Source organism: Lepisma saccharinum, chromosome 16, assembly GCF_977018435.1.
Source record: "Lepisma saccharinum chromosome 16, izLepSacc3.1, whole genome shotgun sequence".
Taxonomy (NCBI): domain Eukaryota; kingdom Metazoa; phylum Arthropoda; class Insecta; order Zygentoma; family Lepismatidae; genus Lepisma; species Lepisma saccharinum.
The window spans coordinates 8,043,078-8,059,412 of NC_139244.1; the positions used below are offsets into that span (position 1 = coordinate 8,043,078).

A 16,335-nucleotide genomic window follows, 5' to 3' on the forward strand; every position below is an offset into this window, starting at 1 on the left:
TGTTACCAACCCCTGCACAGAGAAAATCATAGTTATCTGGACAGCCATGTTGTTTTTTCCGTGAAAATTCCATTCCGAGTATTTGCAACAGTGAATCTCGCGTTTTATGGAATGGAAATACAAGCGAGAAGCATTTTAACGACATTTTTTTAAAAAAATAAAAGTTGAAAACACAATATGGGAGCTGTTTAATGTCTGTGGTTAATGCCGTTAATTGCCATTAATCGAAACACCACGTATACGTATTCTCTAGTATTTAAAAAATGAAATGTGTTTGGTAGTAGTTTCCGTCGTCTGCTACTGAAGAAACAACAAACGGTAGGCTGGCTACCTTTGGGTACTGCATAAAAGTGAATAATTTTTTCACTACATAGAAGCAGTCGTACCGGTGAGTGGTGTAAAATAAACAATTTTGTATCACACAAGAGATAACTTTGTTACAGAGCCCTCTTGTAGCTATTATCCTGACCAGCCGTGGTTCGAATCTCAAGAAGCGTCGGATCTGTACAGATTCATTATCTGATTGATCCTGATCCTGAAAACACGTTAACCTCGCGGGGTGACCCTTTAATAAGATAACAAAATGTCATCCCCAGTTCCACGTAGTACACACTAACGAGGCTGGCGTCTGGACCCATGGCCAGTATTAATCCTCAGTGAAACTTGTGGAACGTAAAATAAAACAAATCATTCATTAAGTTGGTAAATATGTGATATCGCCCGGACGGATTTCTTCAAATTTACAGGAGAAAGTACTTACTGAAATGAGTTTCTTTAGCATTCTGGACGTTCTTGGAGGTATTTTCTTTCACGGGAAACTAAAAACTTCATATTTGAATGCTGCCGAACAAGAATTAATCACTTTTTACGTAAGAAACTTGCATTGCTTGCCATATTATGCTATTGTTTCCATTGTGTGCGTGCAGATGGCGAGAGCGCCGAAAGTCACGGTCTCGTCAGTGTTTCTAAACGGGCATTTTTTACCGAGAATTTTTTTTTTTTTAACTATGCTTACCTAACCTAACCGTGCCAGAAATGGTTTTTGGGGCTATCGTGAATTGTTTTTGGGGCTATCCGTCAATGGTTTGTGATGACATAATGAACACGAAAGTAGGTATTTTTCGGTTAAGAAGGTTGAAACACTGCATACCCACTCCAAAACGACAAAACACAAGCATGGCGCAATGATCCATGACGAGTGCATGTCATATTGTCTGTTACCCAAGCAGAACAAGGAAGACAAATAATGACTTGTAATATGAAAAGTTGACACTATTTTATGGAAAAAGGCATAACTTCACCTTAAAGAATGTTCCGCAATGCAGAAAAGGTAAGAACCAGTGGTAAAATTAAGGAAATAAATGAGTTAAAGGTGTCCAGGCGTTATCGCATCCTCGCATCTAACAAGCACAAGTAACTTAACTCTTAACTTCCCAGGTCATGTTTTTGTGACACACTGTCCCAGGTCCGGTCTCGCAGACCTCTTATTTTAAAATAAACACTAAAAAAATACTTAACAACTGCTGAATGCTATAGGAATGCTTATGTTGTTAGGTTTGGTTATCTTAGCATAAATGCACTTTAAATGTATTATTTATGCTAAAAGATCTAAATCTTACAAGCCAAACCTAACACCTTAGGCATTTAACCCTTAACTTCCCACGTGCGGTCTCAGACCGCTAGCGTTTGTTGTTATTCTGTTATTTATGTGTAGGGGTGGGGTCTGATCCTACATCACTTCCTAAAGGGTCATCAAACCATTTTAAAATAGTATCCTCTAAATCAGGGTCTGTAACACACACAGTAGAGGAAGGGCTGGGTAATGAATCCATAACGTATAGGCCCAGGCCCGGTTTTGGAAACCGCTAAGCATGAAAAAAGCTATAAATATCGCTCAAGGTCACATTCAATTGGCTACTGACGATGTAAACCAATGCAGAGTTTGGGAAGGGACAACCAGACAGTGCTGCAATCTCCTACCCCACCCCTATGCATCAACAACAAAATAACAATAAACTAGTGGTCTGTGAAACTGCACATGGGAAGTTAACTGTTAAAAGTAACAAAAATTGGTACTACTTTACTATACCGGAGACACCTATCATGATTTATTTCGCAATTTTTTACGTTGCTAATGTGCTATTCTGCATTGCGGAACATTTCTTTAGGTGAAATAATGAATTTCTAACGAAAATAATTTCTTTTTCTTACATTAACGAGTACTTACTGTTGTTCCTTATTTCCAACAAACCATCCACGGGTAGCCCCAAAAACCATTGACGTTACCCCAAAAATTCACGATAGCCCCACAAACCATCACGGGGACGAGGTATGCCTACTAGGTTAGGTTAGGCCTGTTAGGTTAGGTTCCATTAGTACTCATTTCGTTCAATTTAGCATATACGAACAATACGAGAGCGTACTGTGCTCTCGAGCAGAAAGCAAATGGCGGCAGCAGCAATAGCGCGTCGGAAACAGATTTTCGTAGAAAACCACATGCATTCGCATTAAAATGGATCAAAACTACATTCCCGAACATCAACAACGCTACAGAAAATGATTTGCGTAAGTACTTTCTCCTGTAAATTTGAAGAAATCCGTCTCCGATATAGTAAAGTGTTACCCAAAAATTATGTAGGGTTCTGTGGTTTGATTCTTGTCGGGACAGTGCAGTGCAGTGTAGTTTGTTGGGTCCCACTTTAAACTGTAGGCCCAATCCTGATTATCTCCCTGAGCATAAAGTAGCCTCATTTTTTTTCTGCAGTCTCTTTTAATTCTTTGTGGTTATGTGTCACTTCCTTTCCACTATCCTGTATTTTTTTCCAGGTCTCAAGCAGGGATGTATGTGATGCAGCTTGACTGATGACCATTATGTTTTCTGCTTTCAAACCCATTCAGCATGGTTTCGTGCTCTGGAGAGAGACAATTTGCAGAGCAGCATCTAGTTACAATATTGTGTGTAATAAAATAGTTTCAAATGATTTTCTGACAAGACACGAAAAGTGTAAATATCCGAATGTATTTCAAGTTCGTGGCTTCCATAAATCAAACTCCCAATGGTTATTTTGGGAGGCAGATGAAAAGGGAGGATATCGGAAGGAAGAAAAGTTTTCTAAAGTTCAACTAATACGAAGTGGTTTGAAAGAATTGAAGGAGGAGATCAAACTATGGAAAGAAGAAGTAAAAGAGAAATTAGAAGATGACCCAATTTTAACGTACAGGCCAGGTAGGTTACTCTCATCTCAATGTATAAATAAAAGATTGTTTGTAGGAAGGAAGATCAGTTTTTCTTGTAATCATTTTTTGTAGGAATTGAATCTAGTATCAATCACAGCTTCTTGATCTGAAATGCACCTATTATTAAATGCGTATGAACTCTTGTTTCAATGGAATGAATTTTCTCTATTGTAAACATCAAATAAGCAGAACTTAATTGAATGATTTTCAAGAATCAAGATGAGGAAAAAGTATGAAAATTCCAGTGAAATATGTGCAATTTATTTTGCTCAGTTGATAAATTGAAATATGCACTACTTATTTAATTGCCACACAAATGTTAAGGGTAAATATTTACTATTGCACAAACACATCTCACTTCTTCGTTTCGTCATTTTTAACATTCCTACTTACCTATCTGCTTCGCGGAACATTCTTTAAGGTGTCTTCACGTTTTTTCGCTTGCGTAAGACACAATATGGCGCGTATACCTTCGTAGATCATCACACGTCATGCTTGTGTTTTGTCGATTTTCATTGGGTATGCAGAGTTTCCAACCTTTTTAACCCAAAAAATACAAACATAGTTAAAATCCGTTGAATCATTGATGATAGCCCGAAGAAACATTACGTAAGGTTAGGCAAACATAGTTAAAATTTGTTTAACTAGTTAGGTGAGGCAAACAGTTAAAATTCGTTTAACTATGTTTGCTAACCTAACCTTATGCAATGTTTTGCATACCCAATGAAAATCAACAAAACACAAGCACGACGCATGATGATCTACGAAGGTGTACGCGCCAAAGGCAATTGTGCATCGGAGAATTAATTTTCAACAAAAAACATGAATTTCCGCTATGATACGTTCCCACATGACAGAAAACACCTTCCAGATGTTAGACAATGCTACAGGATCTAAGTAGTTTCTTTTGTAAAAATGAAGAAATCTGTTTGTGCGATAGTAAATATTTACCATGTTAAGTAATCTTTTTAGTTACATATTATATTTAGAATTAGGACATAAACATTGGTTTGTTATCCTTGATGAATCATAGACAGAAGGTATACCCATACCTTAGTTTGTTTGTAGCTGTGTGCACACTAGTTTAGTGTAAAGCTTTATTAATAATAATAATAACCCATAGCTCTACAACCCGATGAGGGCCTTGGCTTACCTACCGACTGCTGGTCTCCCTCCCACACTGTTCCTCCGTCACCTGTTGTAGCGTGGAGATCTTAGACCAGTATTGGAGTGTCGGGGGATCAGCCCGACGAGCCCCCAGCCGTTGCAGGTCTTCTCGATCGGGTTACGCTCACTCATTCGGAGCTTCCCAATTTCCTCACGATGGTGGGTTGCCACCGGCCCTATACGTAGGCCGAATAAATTCTGACCAGAGCCGGATTCGAACCTACGCCGTCCCGCAGCGAACGATCTCAAGACGAGTGAACGCCTTAACCCGCTCGACTACGGAGGAGGACACTAGTTTAGTGTAAAGCTTTATTGTTGTATGCAAATTCAATGTTTCATTAGTACAATTGCATCAATGTGATGCTTCCATTGCTCTGCATGGCCACGTGATAATTGCCTATATGGGGTCCTGAGAATTCCACGTATACTGTAACGCTTGCATTTTTTCTCCTGTCTAGGGCTAATAACATAATGCATTTAAAACTTGTGACAAATTAAGTAGAAATTTCAGCAAAACTGCAGCCTCGACCACGATTCTGGCACACCAGGTGAAAACCAGAGCTGGTTCAGTAGCTCTGTTGGTAGAGCACTGGCATGGTATGCCACAGGTTTGAATCATGGTAGAGCCTGCATTTTTTGCTGAAATTCGTACACAGTACATCTTTTGTGTGTGTGCGCCAAACAGTATGGTTGAAAACAATTGTTTTTCTGGTTTTCAGATAGGCCTATTGGTCTGAGGAGTGGACATGTGATCATTTCGTAGTAAGTAATTCAATAGAAAAGACATATGTTTTATGTCCTTTTTTACATTAATGGAACAGTACTTTACAAGATTATAAACCACAGCAGCTGTACAATATACAAAGGAGATGTTGGCTACCTATTTATTAATGCTGTTATGTGAAATCTCAATGGCATAAGAGTTGTGTGGTTGTTAATTTATTATTTTCATATTGCGACAGGAGAAATTGACTACGTGTGGCAGTTTAACCAGCCTGGCTCAATCGATAAGTGGGTTACATCGAGTGACAAGGATCACAATGAAGGCTTCAGCACCTGTGAGCTTGCGACGAGTCCTTCTGGATACGCCTTGTTCCATGGGAACCTCTGCACCCATGTTCCAAAGGACGGGAAAATCAAGAGAGCCGGCTACTGTAACATGAAGTCAATGCGCATACGAGTAAGTGTCACCATGCAAAATAATATCACATTCTTCGAAATAAACTGCGCAGCATCAACATTTGCAAGGAAGTTGTCACCATATTGACAAGTATTCTGTTTTTCTTTATTATTGTATCTTCCTCTATCATTGCCAACCTCCGTGGTGGAGTGGTTGGTAGAGTACACTATGAGGCCGGGGGTCTCCGATTCAAATCCTCGCCTGAGCATGGGTGTTCTTTGTGAATGTCCCTTCATCATATCATCATTCATTCTCATCTTCGCATTTAGCCAAAAGTAGTAGAAAAGGAAAGTAAAATAGAAACAAATCAAACAATCTTCTTCCTCTTTACTTATAAATAGGGTGCAGATGTATGGGCACTAAAAACCTTTCAAATAGGTACTGAAAAAAAGACACTTAAAGGGTAACCTTAAAATAAAAAGTGCACTAAAATTGACTAAACACACAGTCTTTAAAAAACTGTCACTTTTTTGTGATCCTCAGTTTTATATATTTCTTATTTTACTTTGATTTTCTGCCATTTTGCCTAATTGCAATGATGAGGATGGAGGACAATTAAATGAAATTGATGAAAGGACACTGAACGACAAAGAAACACCCTTGCCCAACTCATGGAATCGCACGTGGAAACTTTGGTGTACGGATTGACTATTACAAGCTTTCAGCTGGGCTGGCATAATTTTGTCCAAATGTGAGTCACCAACCAGTTTTTATTTTTTTTTTTATTTTGCTTACCTTGATTACGGGACATTTAAAATTTCCAAAGATCTGACATCCCTTGTGACCATCAAATCTGGCAAATACCAGATTTCAGTCAGTTCAACATAAGCAAAGGCTTACCTTTCTCAATGTATGGGCAGCCAAAGGTGCGTAAAACAAGCTGAAGCAGAAATTTCAGAATGGGCATTTTAGGCACCATAAAAAATGCATTTTCAGACTAGAAACACCATGAAACGAACTTAAAACATTGAAGCCTATGTTTTACTACAAGGGAATTAAAAAGGCAAACAGGCAAAATCCCGCACCCTGCTTATAAAGAAAACAGGACTCAAATGCAGAACCTTCGGTAGCGAGACCACAGGTTAACAAATCATTGTGCTTGGCCTGCGAGGAAGCTATTATATTGCTTGTAGAAAAATAGTGTTTTTTTACCTCGAAAAATGAAACACTTGCAAGCATTGCTCAGCACTAAAGAGAACTTCCTTCATATTCATACTGATGTATGTACAGGGTCAACAATAGTACTACTGTGACTTTTATAGAACATCATATTGATACATTAGTTTTTTTACGCTTTGTAAACATTGAAAAAAAAATCACTTTCATTAACCCATCCACATACATTTAAATGCCAATTTTTTTGCCATGAAATACCATTTAAATTTGGCTATCTCCCGTGAAGGTTGCACAACAAGACAAGATGTCAAATATTGTGAAAACTATCCAAGCAATTTAAATGAAAATTTTATATATTGAAGTGGAACTATAGTAATAAGTATGCACATACGCAGTTTACTTGAAAGATAATTAGAAACTCATCTAATAAATTTGATCTCACACATCTTTGCATTCCATTTCCATTCCTCAACCTTTTATATTTTTCCTGCCAGAGCCACCTCTTCCTCACTTTCACGACATTCTTCAATTTCACTAACACAAAATGAACCCCCGTGTTCATCTCCACTTCCAAAATCCACATTTTCCTCTTCATCGCTATTGAAAAGCAACTTTTCAATCGCAGAATCTTCTACAACATTCATATGCAACATGTTTGCAAGATGTAACAAATGAAGGTTTGTTTACATGAGAAATTACTGAACAAAACACACTTGAAATGGTATGAAAAACTTAGCAGCACAAACATACACGTCATAGATTTGAAAGATCATACAACCTCTGCCATCTATTGAATGAAAAATCGGGAACCCGTCGATTCGACGACTAGGTAAGCGGATGGGTTAAGGAGAATGAAAGATGTATTGAAAATGGCTTGAAAGAATAGAAAACATAATGAACACAACTGAATAATGGAGGTTAGAATTTTACTTTTGGCAATGTGTTGTGTAAAGGGACGAATAGCTGCAGTACTAAGTGAGGAGTGAGTATCATGCAATATTTCAATTGATTTGTCTAGCTGTCAATGGGAGTTAAACAATTGATCAGAACTATTGGTATTACATCAAAATCTTTGCAATGGAGTGACATGCCAGGATAGCAATATTATGGGACACTTTTTATGTGGATTGGGCTCTTTAAGAAATTTTGGGAAATATAAAATTTTCTGTAATGAAATCTTTTTTGGCTACAAATTTATGACTGAAGCCAGTGGTCAAGTTGGTCACTGGTATGGGGGGGGAGGGGGAGATCCAGATTAGATTTCTGGGGTGTATGATCTAAGAGCTGAATTTTTCTGGCCTTGTTCCCGCACAAAGTGGCTCTGGTTCATCCAGCCTCTGGGTACCTGGGGGTAAAGGCTGCTGGAGGGTGGTGTCAATCATAACACCTCCAAAAAATATGACCAACATCGAGAATGTGTGGGACCCTACCTCCTCATCCCCTTACATGTGCCTTCATGACACGAGAAACTTTACCTAATTTAGGACTTTAAATTAACCTCTTTAGTCAGTTCGTTAAAAAGAAAAGTAACAGAACAGTTGTCCCAAGTTTTGATCACTATCATTGTTGCACAGCTTGGTGAACTACATTGGCATTAAGACAAAGTCTATCAAGTTTTAACCATTATTTTGAATGTTTTCATGCCGAGTCATGATTTATGTGGTTATCTGACACATTCTCCCTTGTCTATTTTTAGAAGTCTTTCAAAAGGGAGTCCTACTACGACTGGAGTTTTTACACCCATATAGTTTTTCGCGTCCGAGGAGATGGCCGGTCCTACATGCTGAACCTCAGTACAACAGGTTATTTTGATATTATGTGGTACGATATCTACCACTTTGCCTTGTACACAAGAGGTGGACCTTACTGGCAAACTACAAAGGTATGTTTTCAAAGAATATTTATAACTTCTTGAAACCACCTTTCATTGTAGCACGTTTATTGTACTTGCAACTGTGACCTACTGACTACTTATGCATCCCACAAGCTCCAACTGACTGTAGGGACTTCCTGACTGCTGCTTCACACTCACCTAGTTCTCACTGATCTTTAGATATATGCAAAGATAGCATTTGATGGATGAAAGGAATAATAAACTAAGGAGTGTGAAAAATTGAGCACAAAAAAAGACACAACATAAAATTCATTAATTCGATATCCATTGTTCATTTAATGTTCAGTGCAGCATTTATGTTGAGATTATTTCTGAACCAATACCATTTTAGAGTACAGTAAAACCTCGTTAATCCAGACTAATGGGGGGATAAGTTGACTGGATTAACTGAAATAGCCTAAAAAAACAGTAGAAAGTGCATTAAAACTCCGTTTATAGCAACAAAACACATTTATTATGGTGTATTTAAAGGGCATAGGCCTAAATACACTATACAGTATAGTAAAATGTAAAGCAATATGACAATGCAGTACGTACATATGTTCTCCCATGGATGTTGGATGTATGTATTCTTAGTTGTTACGGAGCAATATTACGAATGCGATTGTTGACTTCTAGCGACATTTAAAACCTTGCATTTTTCCCCCCTTTTGCCTGTCCGGATGAAGCAAAGTCCGGCTTATTGGGGTCTGGATTAATGATGTTTTAATGTAGTTTGGAATATTTACAAATTTTAATGTATTGTAGTTTTTCATTATATCAATCTACTAGTTTTGCTTTAAAATAGTCATAAGTCCACAGTATGTAATTACAGCATTTAATCACAATATTATTTCTCTTGAAAACATTTTGCTTCCAGGATATTTACAAGAAATGTGATAATGGGAAGAAATAATTTTACATAATCTAATAACTCAATATAGTGTCACTAAGAATAACTGAATGTCTATTTTGTTTAGATTTCCTGTTCATTTTTTTCTTTTACTTTGCTTAAAAGTGTATGGGTGAAAGTGCTGTACTTTGGAAGTTCCTGTATACAACACTAGAAATACCGTTCTAAATAGTTTTTGCATGCAAGAGGACATTTAAAAATTCATTACTTGTGGACAGAAAATATGTCAGTTGCACATTATTTGGTAACATTTTTTAGTATTATTTAGTATTTCGTATGAATACTTATGCCTTACATTTTGACGTAAATCCTAAATTTGGAAGCATTCAAAATCAACTAGAACTTGGGCTTCATACTCATCTAGCAAAGTATAAAATGTTATTTGCTTGATACTTCAGTCATAAACTGTGCTGAAACAATTCATCCATTTACACAGATACCATTCTCGAAGTTCTTTCTGAGTAGCAAAGGCAGAGTCCAGGACAGGCAGCATCCAATCCCATTGGACAAAGTGTCGAACATTGGGATCACAGCTTGTGACACGGTAGATGGACCTTTCCATTTGGAAATTGACTACATTGGATTGGAATATGATCCTTCGCATACTGAAGAATTTGCATATGAAATGTATAAACTACCCAAATATGTAGCAGGAACATAAATAAACTTGTAAAGTAGTTTTTATTAAAAGCTTTGCATCTTTTCTTTTACTCATTTCATAATGAAGAAAATTTTAAGAGTATTTCTGGAATGAACATATTTACCTGTAGTAAAATATAAAATAATATAAGCCAAAGCATACTTACGTGTAATTTTTCAGTCCTTTCCACAGATTTTTTTTTTTTTTAACTCATGGTAAGTCATTCTCCTGTTGGCACTGGGCATAGTATGGGAACAGCAACACAGGATGGTTTCACAAGATATCTTTGGTTGTTCCGTGCTTTTCCATATGTTCTGTCCACCCTAAACGATATCAGTATCACGCCACGTAAGAACCTTCTGACCTCCGACCACGACAGTTTGGATGTTTCTATTCTCATCCCCCCACCCCCTAGAAGAGGTCATCGCCCCTCCATCCAGAACAAACACTACCTGTGGAACCGAGCACTGTGGGAGGAGATAAGACTTTCCCTCGACTCCTTCCCCTGGGGCTTTTTGGAAGATGGGACGGTCGACGAGGCAGCTGACCTATTTACAGGTGTCATTCAAGCAGCAGTGACGGACCACGTGCCTACAGGGAAATTATCTTCTTGTAGATTTCCGTGTTGGTTCGACTCTGAAGTGCGGGATGTACTGGCCAACAAGACACGAGCATTGCAACTTTGGAAGGGCTTCCCGAGTAAACACACGCACAATACCTTTGCTGCTCTGCGACGACTCTCAAAGTATCTCCTTTGAAAAAAATATAAGGAACATATAGACAATATCACTGCAACAATCCCGGAAAACCCAAAAAAGAATTTTAATCTAATAAACTCAAGAAAAAATAACAGTAGGATTCCAGCTGAAATTACACATGATAGTGAAAGTGCAATAGGCAACCGAAGGGCGAACGCTTATTTTCATGGTAACTTCTGCCTGCCGTCTTCCCTTGCAGCATTGCCAAACATAAGACCAATCTGTTCCTCCTCACTAACAATGCTTGTCACTACACCCGATGAGGTGAAGAATCTATTGTCGTCTCTTTCAGCTCACCGTGCCCTAGGACCGGACGATATCAACACCATGTTCCTCAGGAAAACTGTGCAATCCCTGTGCTATCCCCTTTCCATTCTCTTGAACAGATGTTTTTCGGAAGGCATCTTTCCTCACGCTTGGAAACAAGCTAACATCACACCGATTCACAAGAGTGGTAACAAAAATCTTGTTTCATCTTACAGACCAATCTCCTTACTCTCTCCTCTGTCCATCATCTGTGAAAAAGTAATCAAAGAAAGACTGTACAAATTTGTTTCTCCGTACTTAAGCTCTAAGCAACATGGTTTTCTTCCTGGTAGCTCCTGTCTTACAAACCTGTCTGTTTTACTCTCGCATGCTATGAAATGCATTTCAAATAATTCACAGTTAGATGTAATATATTTTGATCTGGCGAAAGCCTTTGATACTGTTAGTCATCGTCTTCTGATTCACAAATTATGCAATAGATTCAACATTCATGGCAAATTTCTAACCCTTCTCACAGATTATCTTAGTGATCGCCAACAACGTGTAGTTCTTCCAGGAACTGTTTCTAACTTTCTTCCTGTCCTCTCTGGGGTTCCACGGGGTAGTGTTCTAGGACCTCTCTTGTTCATATTAGTCGTCGATGACCTTGCCGACCATCTCACAGCTCCCTCTAGTAATTATCTTCTTTTTGCAGATGACTGTAAAATTTTCAGAGAAATCTCTACTTCCGATGATACTCATCTTCTTCAGAATGACATAACATTTACTTCCTGGTACCTGACATGGGACCTTACATTACATCCTGACAAGTGTACTACTCTCACTATCTCTCTCAAGGAGAATCTGTCATCTTACTCAATCTCTGGCAATATCATCAAAGCAGTATCCTCTCACAAAGAACTAGGCATTGTTTTCGACTAAAAGCTCACATTTGAGGAACATATTTTATGCACCACAAAAAAGGCCATGCGTCTCTTAGGTTTACTCTACCGTGTCACTGAAATTAGTGACATCTCAGCCCTCACCTTGTACTTCAAATCATTCATTTCCCCAATAATAGAATACTGCTCTCCCGTCTGGTCCATGGCATGTCCCACTCATCTCTATAGAATCGATTCAGTCTTTCACTTCTTCCTAGCTATAGTCCGTCACAGGGTTCCCTCATTATGCAATTTTTCATCTCCGCATCTCTTGTCTTTTCTAAACTTACAAAGTGCTTATCAGCGACGTTTGCAGAATGATTTCAGTTATTTATACAAAATTGTGAATGGCAAAATCCGCTGCAACACACTTCTTGAGGAATTCCACTTTCGAGTACCTATGCACGCAACACAAGATTATTTTATACAAAAAAACCTAGACTAGAAATTAAAAAAAAAACTCTCTTTTATAGACTTGCAGCACGATACAATGATCTCCCCTCTAATATTGATATATTTTCCTCCGAGTTTGCCTTTTGGTCTTCTGTCAGAAGAAATACTTGTAATTAATATCACATAGTGCCATCTTTTACTTATTTTTTTTGTTAATTATTATTATTGATTTCTCCTTGTTGACAATTTCAGTGTAAAATGGCCACCTGTGCTGTATCTGGAATTTTCTCAATAAATAAATAGAACCAGTGTCCTTTAACTGCCGATACTACCGCAGAATGCTCTGATGACCTGACAGTTCTTTTTGGTACTCTTTCTGAAAGCATGTTGCACTGCAGTAACAGATGAACACCTTGCTTATTCCACCACAGAAACTCTTTTTCTTGAATCATTGTCATTTTGTAATGGCACTGCATCTGTGCTGCCACCTGGTGTGTGTCACATGGAAACTGTGAGTTTCCGGTTCTTTTCATGTTATCAATCATTATCCTATGTGCAATACTTTGGAAAATAGGGTGTTCTGAAATCCAACAAATCCCTGTATAGACTGATAGAGATTAATTACGCAATATACAGCTGAACCACCAGAGCTAAAAAAAAAACAACTTCCAATCCAGAAAATAATTGTATTATATAAGCCTAATATTAAGGTCTGGGGATGTGTGATACTGTGTAAACAATCATGGATACACTATTATTATTAGCTGAAGTTTTATTCAGCAATTATAGTACAAATTTACAAATGGATTTCTTAACAGGAAAAAATTCTAATTTTGCTTTCAATTCAAGTAAGTCTATGCATATCCAGTCTTATTCCCTACTTTGATTTGTAAAGCACCATGAATTATTAAACCAAAAAAAAAAAAAGTTGTCACACTTGGGATGTGAAGTTTCAGTACACACAATAACCATTACACCAAGTTGATTCACAACGCACTGACTCTTATGATTACTATTCTTACAGAAAGATCCTAAATAAAGTTAAAATTACTTTTCTCTATCTCGAAGATCAAAACTTACTGATATTTTCCACTTGTTTCATCACAATAATTTTCAGCGTTAGCAGACTAGGATTCAGAAATAAACAATGAAATATTTTTGGAAGTTTTTAGTGTTTACTTTGATTATTCAGATTTATTCCATCTCATATTTCACAAAGTGTTTAGAAATTAGAGGTTTGGTGGAAAATGGGCACATGGCATGTCCCAGTGGATTATTATTATTTTCTCCACGTACAGGACAGCTCATGCCATCCAGTGTCAATTCCTGTAACATCTGGCTATCACCCTTTGTAGGAAACGCAAAAATGGCCTGCAGTCTCCAAGGACAATGGACAAATGTAAGTCCTGGATGGTGGATAAGGGGATCCTGGACCATTCTTCATGGTTTATGATATTGATGTCCAGCGATGGTGGCGGTCAGGGAAGATGCGAAACCTTGCCTGCATGCTCATTGAACACTATACACCGTCACGACCTTGGATACTATCCCGATATGCCAAACAACATGGCTACTTTGGTAACAGAGGCCCCTGGAAGGCGGGCACCAACAATTTGGCCTTTTTGAAACACTGTCAGCTCGAACATGATTCAGTATCAACTGCACTGCATGCTGTCTACAGCACAACTGTAGACTCCTACCTGTTCGACAGGGTCCTATCTCATGATTCAAAACAAACGAATGTCGCACCGCATTTGATTTCAAGTGGAAAAATTGCATTGATTTCACTCGTTCCGATATCGTGGTATTTCCATATTTTTGTCCATTACCTGTGTATATATATATATATTTTTTGTTTTGTTTCTGCTAATAGTTTTATGGGAACGATTTTCAGATTTGGACCCCCAAAACTGAATAACCTAGCTATGCCCCTGAGTGTATCTTTTGCAAAGCATTCTGCCCAACTACGAGGGGAAGTCAAAAATTATCTACACTTTTGCCACACCTTTTCTCAGGTTGGCCGCACTGCCTTCAGCGCGTGTGTGCTACAAGTTTGTAATTTTGTGGTCATGTGGCTGGGGTTTGATCTTAATCGCTCCATTTTTCTTCCTTTTGTTACAGTATAAACATGGCCGCTCCACTGGCGGTGTGCACCAAGGAAACACAGCAATCAGTGATCCGATTTCTCTGGTCTGAAGGTGTATCAGGGGCTGAAATTCATCGCAGGCTTTCAGTACATCTGATTATGTCAGAATAATCGCTTCGGATAATGGGTAATCATCGATTCCATCGGTTTGTCAGAATCATCTCTTGAGCTTGTTGAATCTTCCTGTCAGTGGTGAAGGTTGATGGGTGTCCTGCTCCCACTTTGTGTTTCCCGCTTGTCCGGCCATTTTTAAACCTCTCGATCCACTCATACACAATTATACGCAGTAAAGCGCTGTCCCTGTATTGTACTGAAAGGCTGGGATGAATTTCAACCCCCGAGACTTCTTGAGACCAGAGAAATTGGATTACTGATCGCTGTTCTTCCTTGGTGCACACTGCCAGTAGAGTGGCCATGCTTACACTGTAACAAAAGTAAGAAATATGGAGCGATTAAGATCAAACCTCAACCACATGACCACAAAAGTACAACCTTGTAGCACACAAGCGCTGAAGGCACTGCGGCCAACCTGAGACAAGTTGTGGAAAAAGTGTAGATAATTTTTGACTTACCCTCGTATATTTCTTTCCCTCTCCATTCACAAGCTTAAACAATGGCGCCACCACAAGAAGGAAACTCAATGTGTCTTTTTGTATTCAACTCATACATTATCAGTTACTATACACAAACATTTTCATCATCAATATGGGAAGGACCCTTCTCCTCAAGAGGAGGTGAAGTAGGAGGCTTCCCCTTGCATATTGTACCTTGCCATGGATGCACATTTAGGGAATGTTGGGGTAGGATCATATACATTCTCAATCTCAGCCATTTTGGATGGTGTGATCAGCACCATTCTCAAACTTAACCCCCAAGGTACCCATTTATTTGAGGCTGGGTGAACCTCAGGTTTACTTAATGCAGGGGCAAGGCTGGAAAAATTCCAACCTTAGATCATCCACGTTGGGAAACGAACCCAGGTATCCTGCATGGCAGTCAGAAGCCTTACCAACTAGCTCACCATGGCTCCTCACTTGAGGAGAGGAGAAGAAACTCTCCGAGGCAGGACATTTTGCATAGTCCTAGGATAGCATTGTTACCATAAGTCTGTTGTGGGTGTGTTTAATTCTTCTTAAGGAATATCACAGTTCGTGTTGTACATAGAGATAAGGTCTGATTAATCCATTTCTAAATGAGAACCCCATCTTGCCAACCTGATACACATTTAATAAAACATTACAATGCTGACCAAGGCACACTTTTATAGTATAAAAATATACATAAAAACGTAACATTTCCACCCTCTAACAGGGTCTTACGTTTTTTAGGTTTTACGTTACATTTTAATATTTATTTTTATACTATAAAAGTTTGCCTTGGTCAGCATTTTAATGTTTTATTAACATGGAAACAAGGCTTAACCGTGTTAATATCATTTAAGATCCCGTGTGTTCAAGAAAGTTCATCTAATAGTTCTGGAGGCACACTGAAGGCAAAATATATGTTGACATGGGAACTTCCAGTTTCGTTTACGTACATATTTCACAAGCATCACAAAAAATGAAAGTTCTGGGGGAATTGCTAAGGACATCATTCAGAAACCCACATATGGTTGTACTTCAACATGCATTCGATTCTATAGGAACTATTTTATAAGCTAAGCGCACACTAACCTGACAATGAAAAATCTCAATAAAGCCACGTGCCACCTAAAAAGTCTCTGAC

At 38.4% G+C, this 16,335-nt stretch overlaps 1 protein-coding gene across 1 annotated transcript; it reads left to right on the forward strand.

Moving 5' to 3' along the window:
• Positions 1 to 124: 124 nt before the first annotated feature.
• On the forward strand, positions 125 to 10,271 carry LOC145999874 (complex I intermediate-associated protein 30, mitochondrial-like). Its single transcript, XM_083137143.1, has 5 exons — positions 125 to 388; positions 2,827 to 3,226; positions 5,367 to 5,584; positions 8,397 to 8,582; positions 9,923 to 10,271. Exons 2-5 carry the CDS (start codon positions 2,863 to 2,865, stop codon positions 10,145 to 10,147), a joined length of 993 nt encoding a protein of 330 aa, XP_082993269.1. The 5' UTR covers positions 125 to 388; positions 2,827 to 2,862; the 3' UTR covers positions 10,148 to 10,271.
• Positions 10,272 to 16,335: the final 6,064 nt, after the last annotated feature.

Coding starts and splice junctions, on each gene's coding strand:
- LOC145999874 (XM_083137143.1), top strand. CDS start 2,863: ATGACCATTATGTTTTCTGCTTTCAAACCCATTCAGCATGGTTTCGTG. Junction 3,227..5,366: donor AATTTTAACGTACAGGCCAG/GTAGGTTACTCT, acceptor ATATTGCGACAG/GAGAAATTGACTACGTGTGG. Junction 5,585..8,396: donor TGAAGTCAATGCGCATACGA/GTAAGTGTCACC, acceptor GTCTATTTTTAG/AAGTCTTTCAAAAGGGAGTC.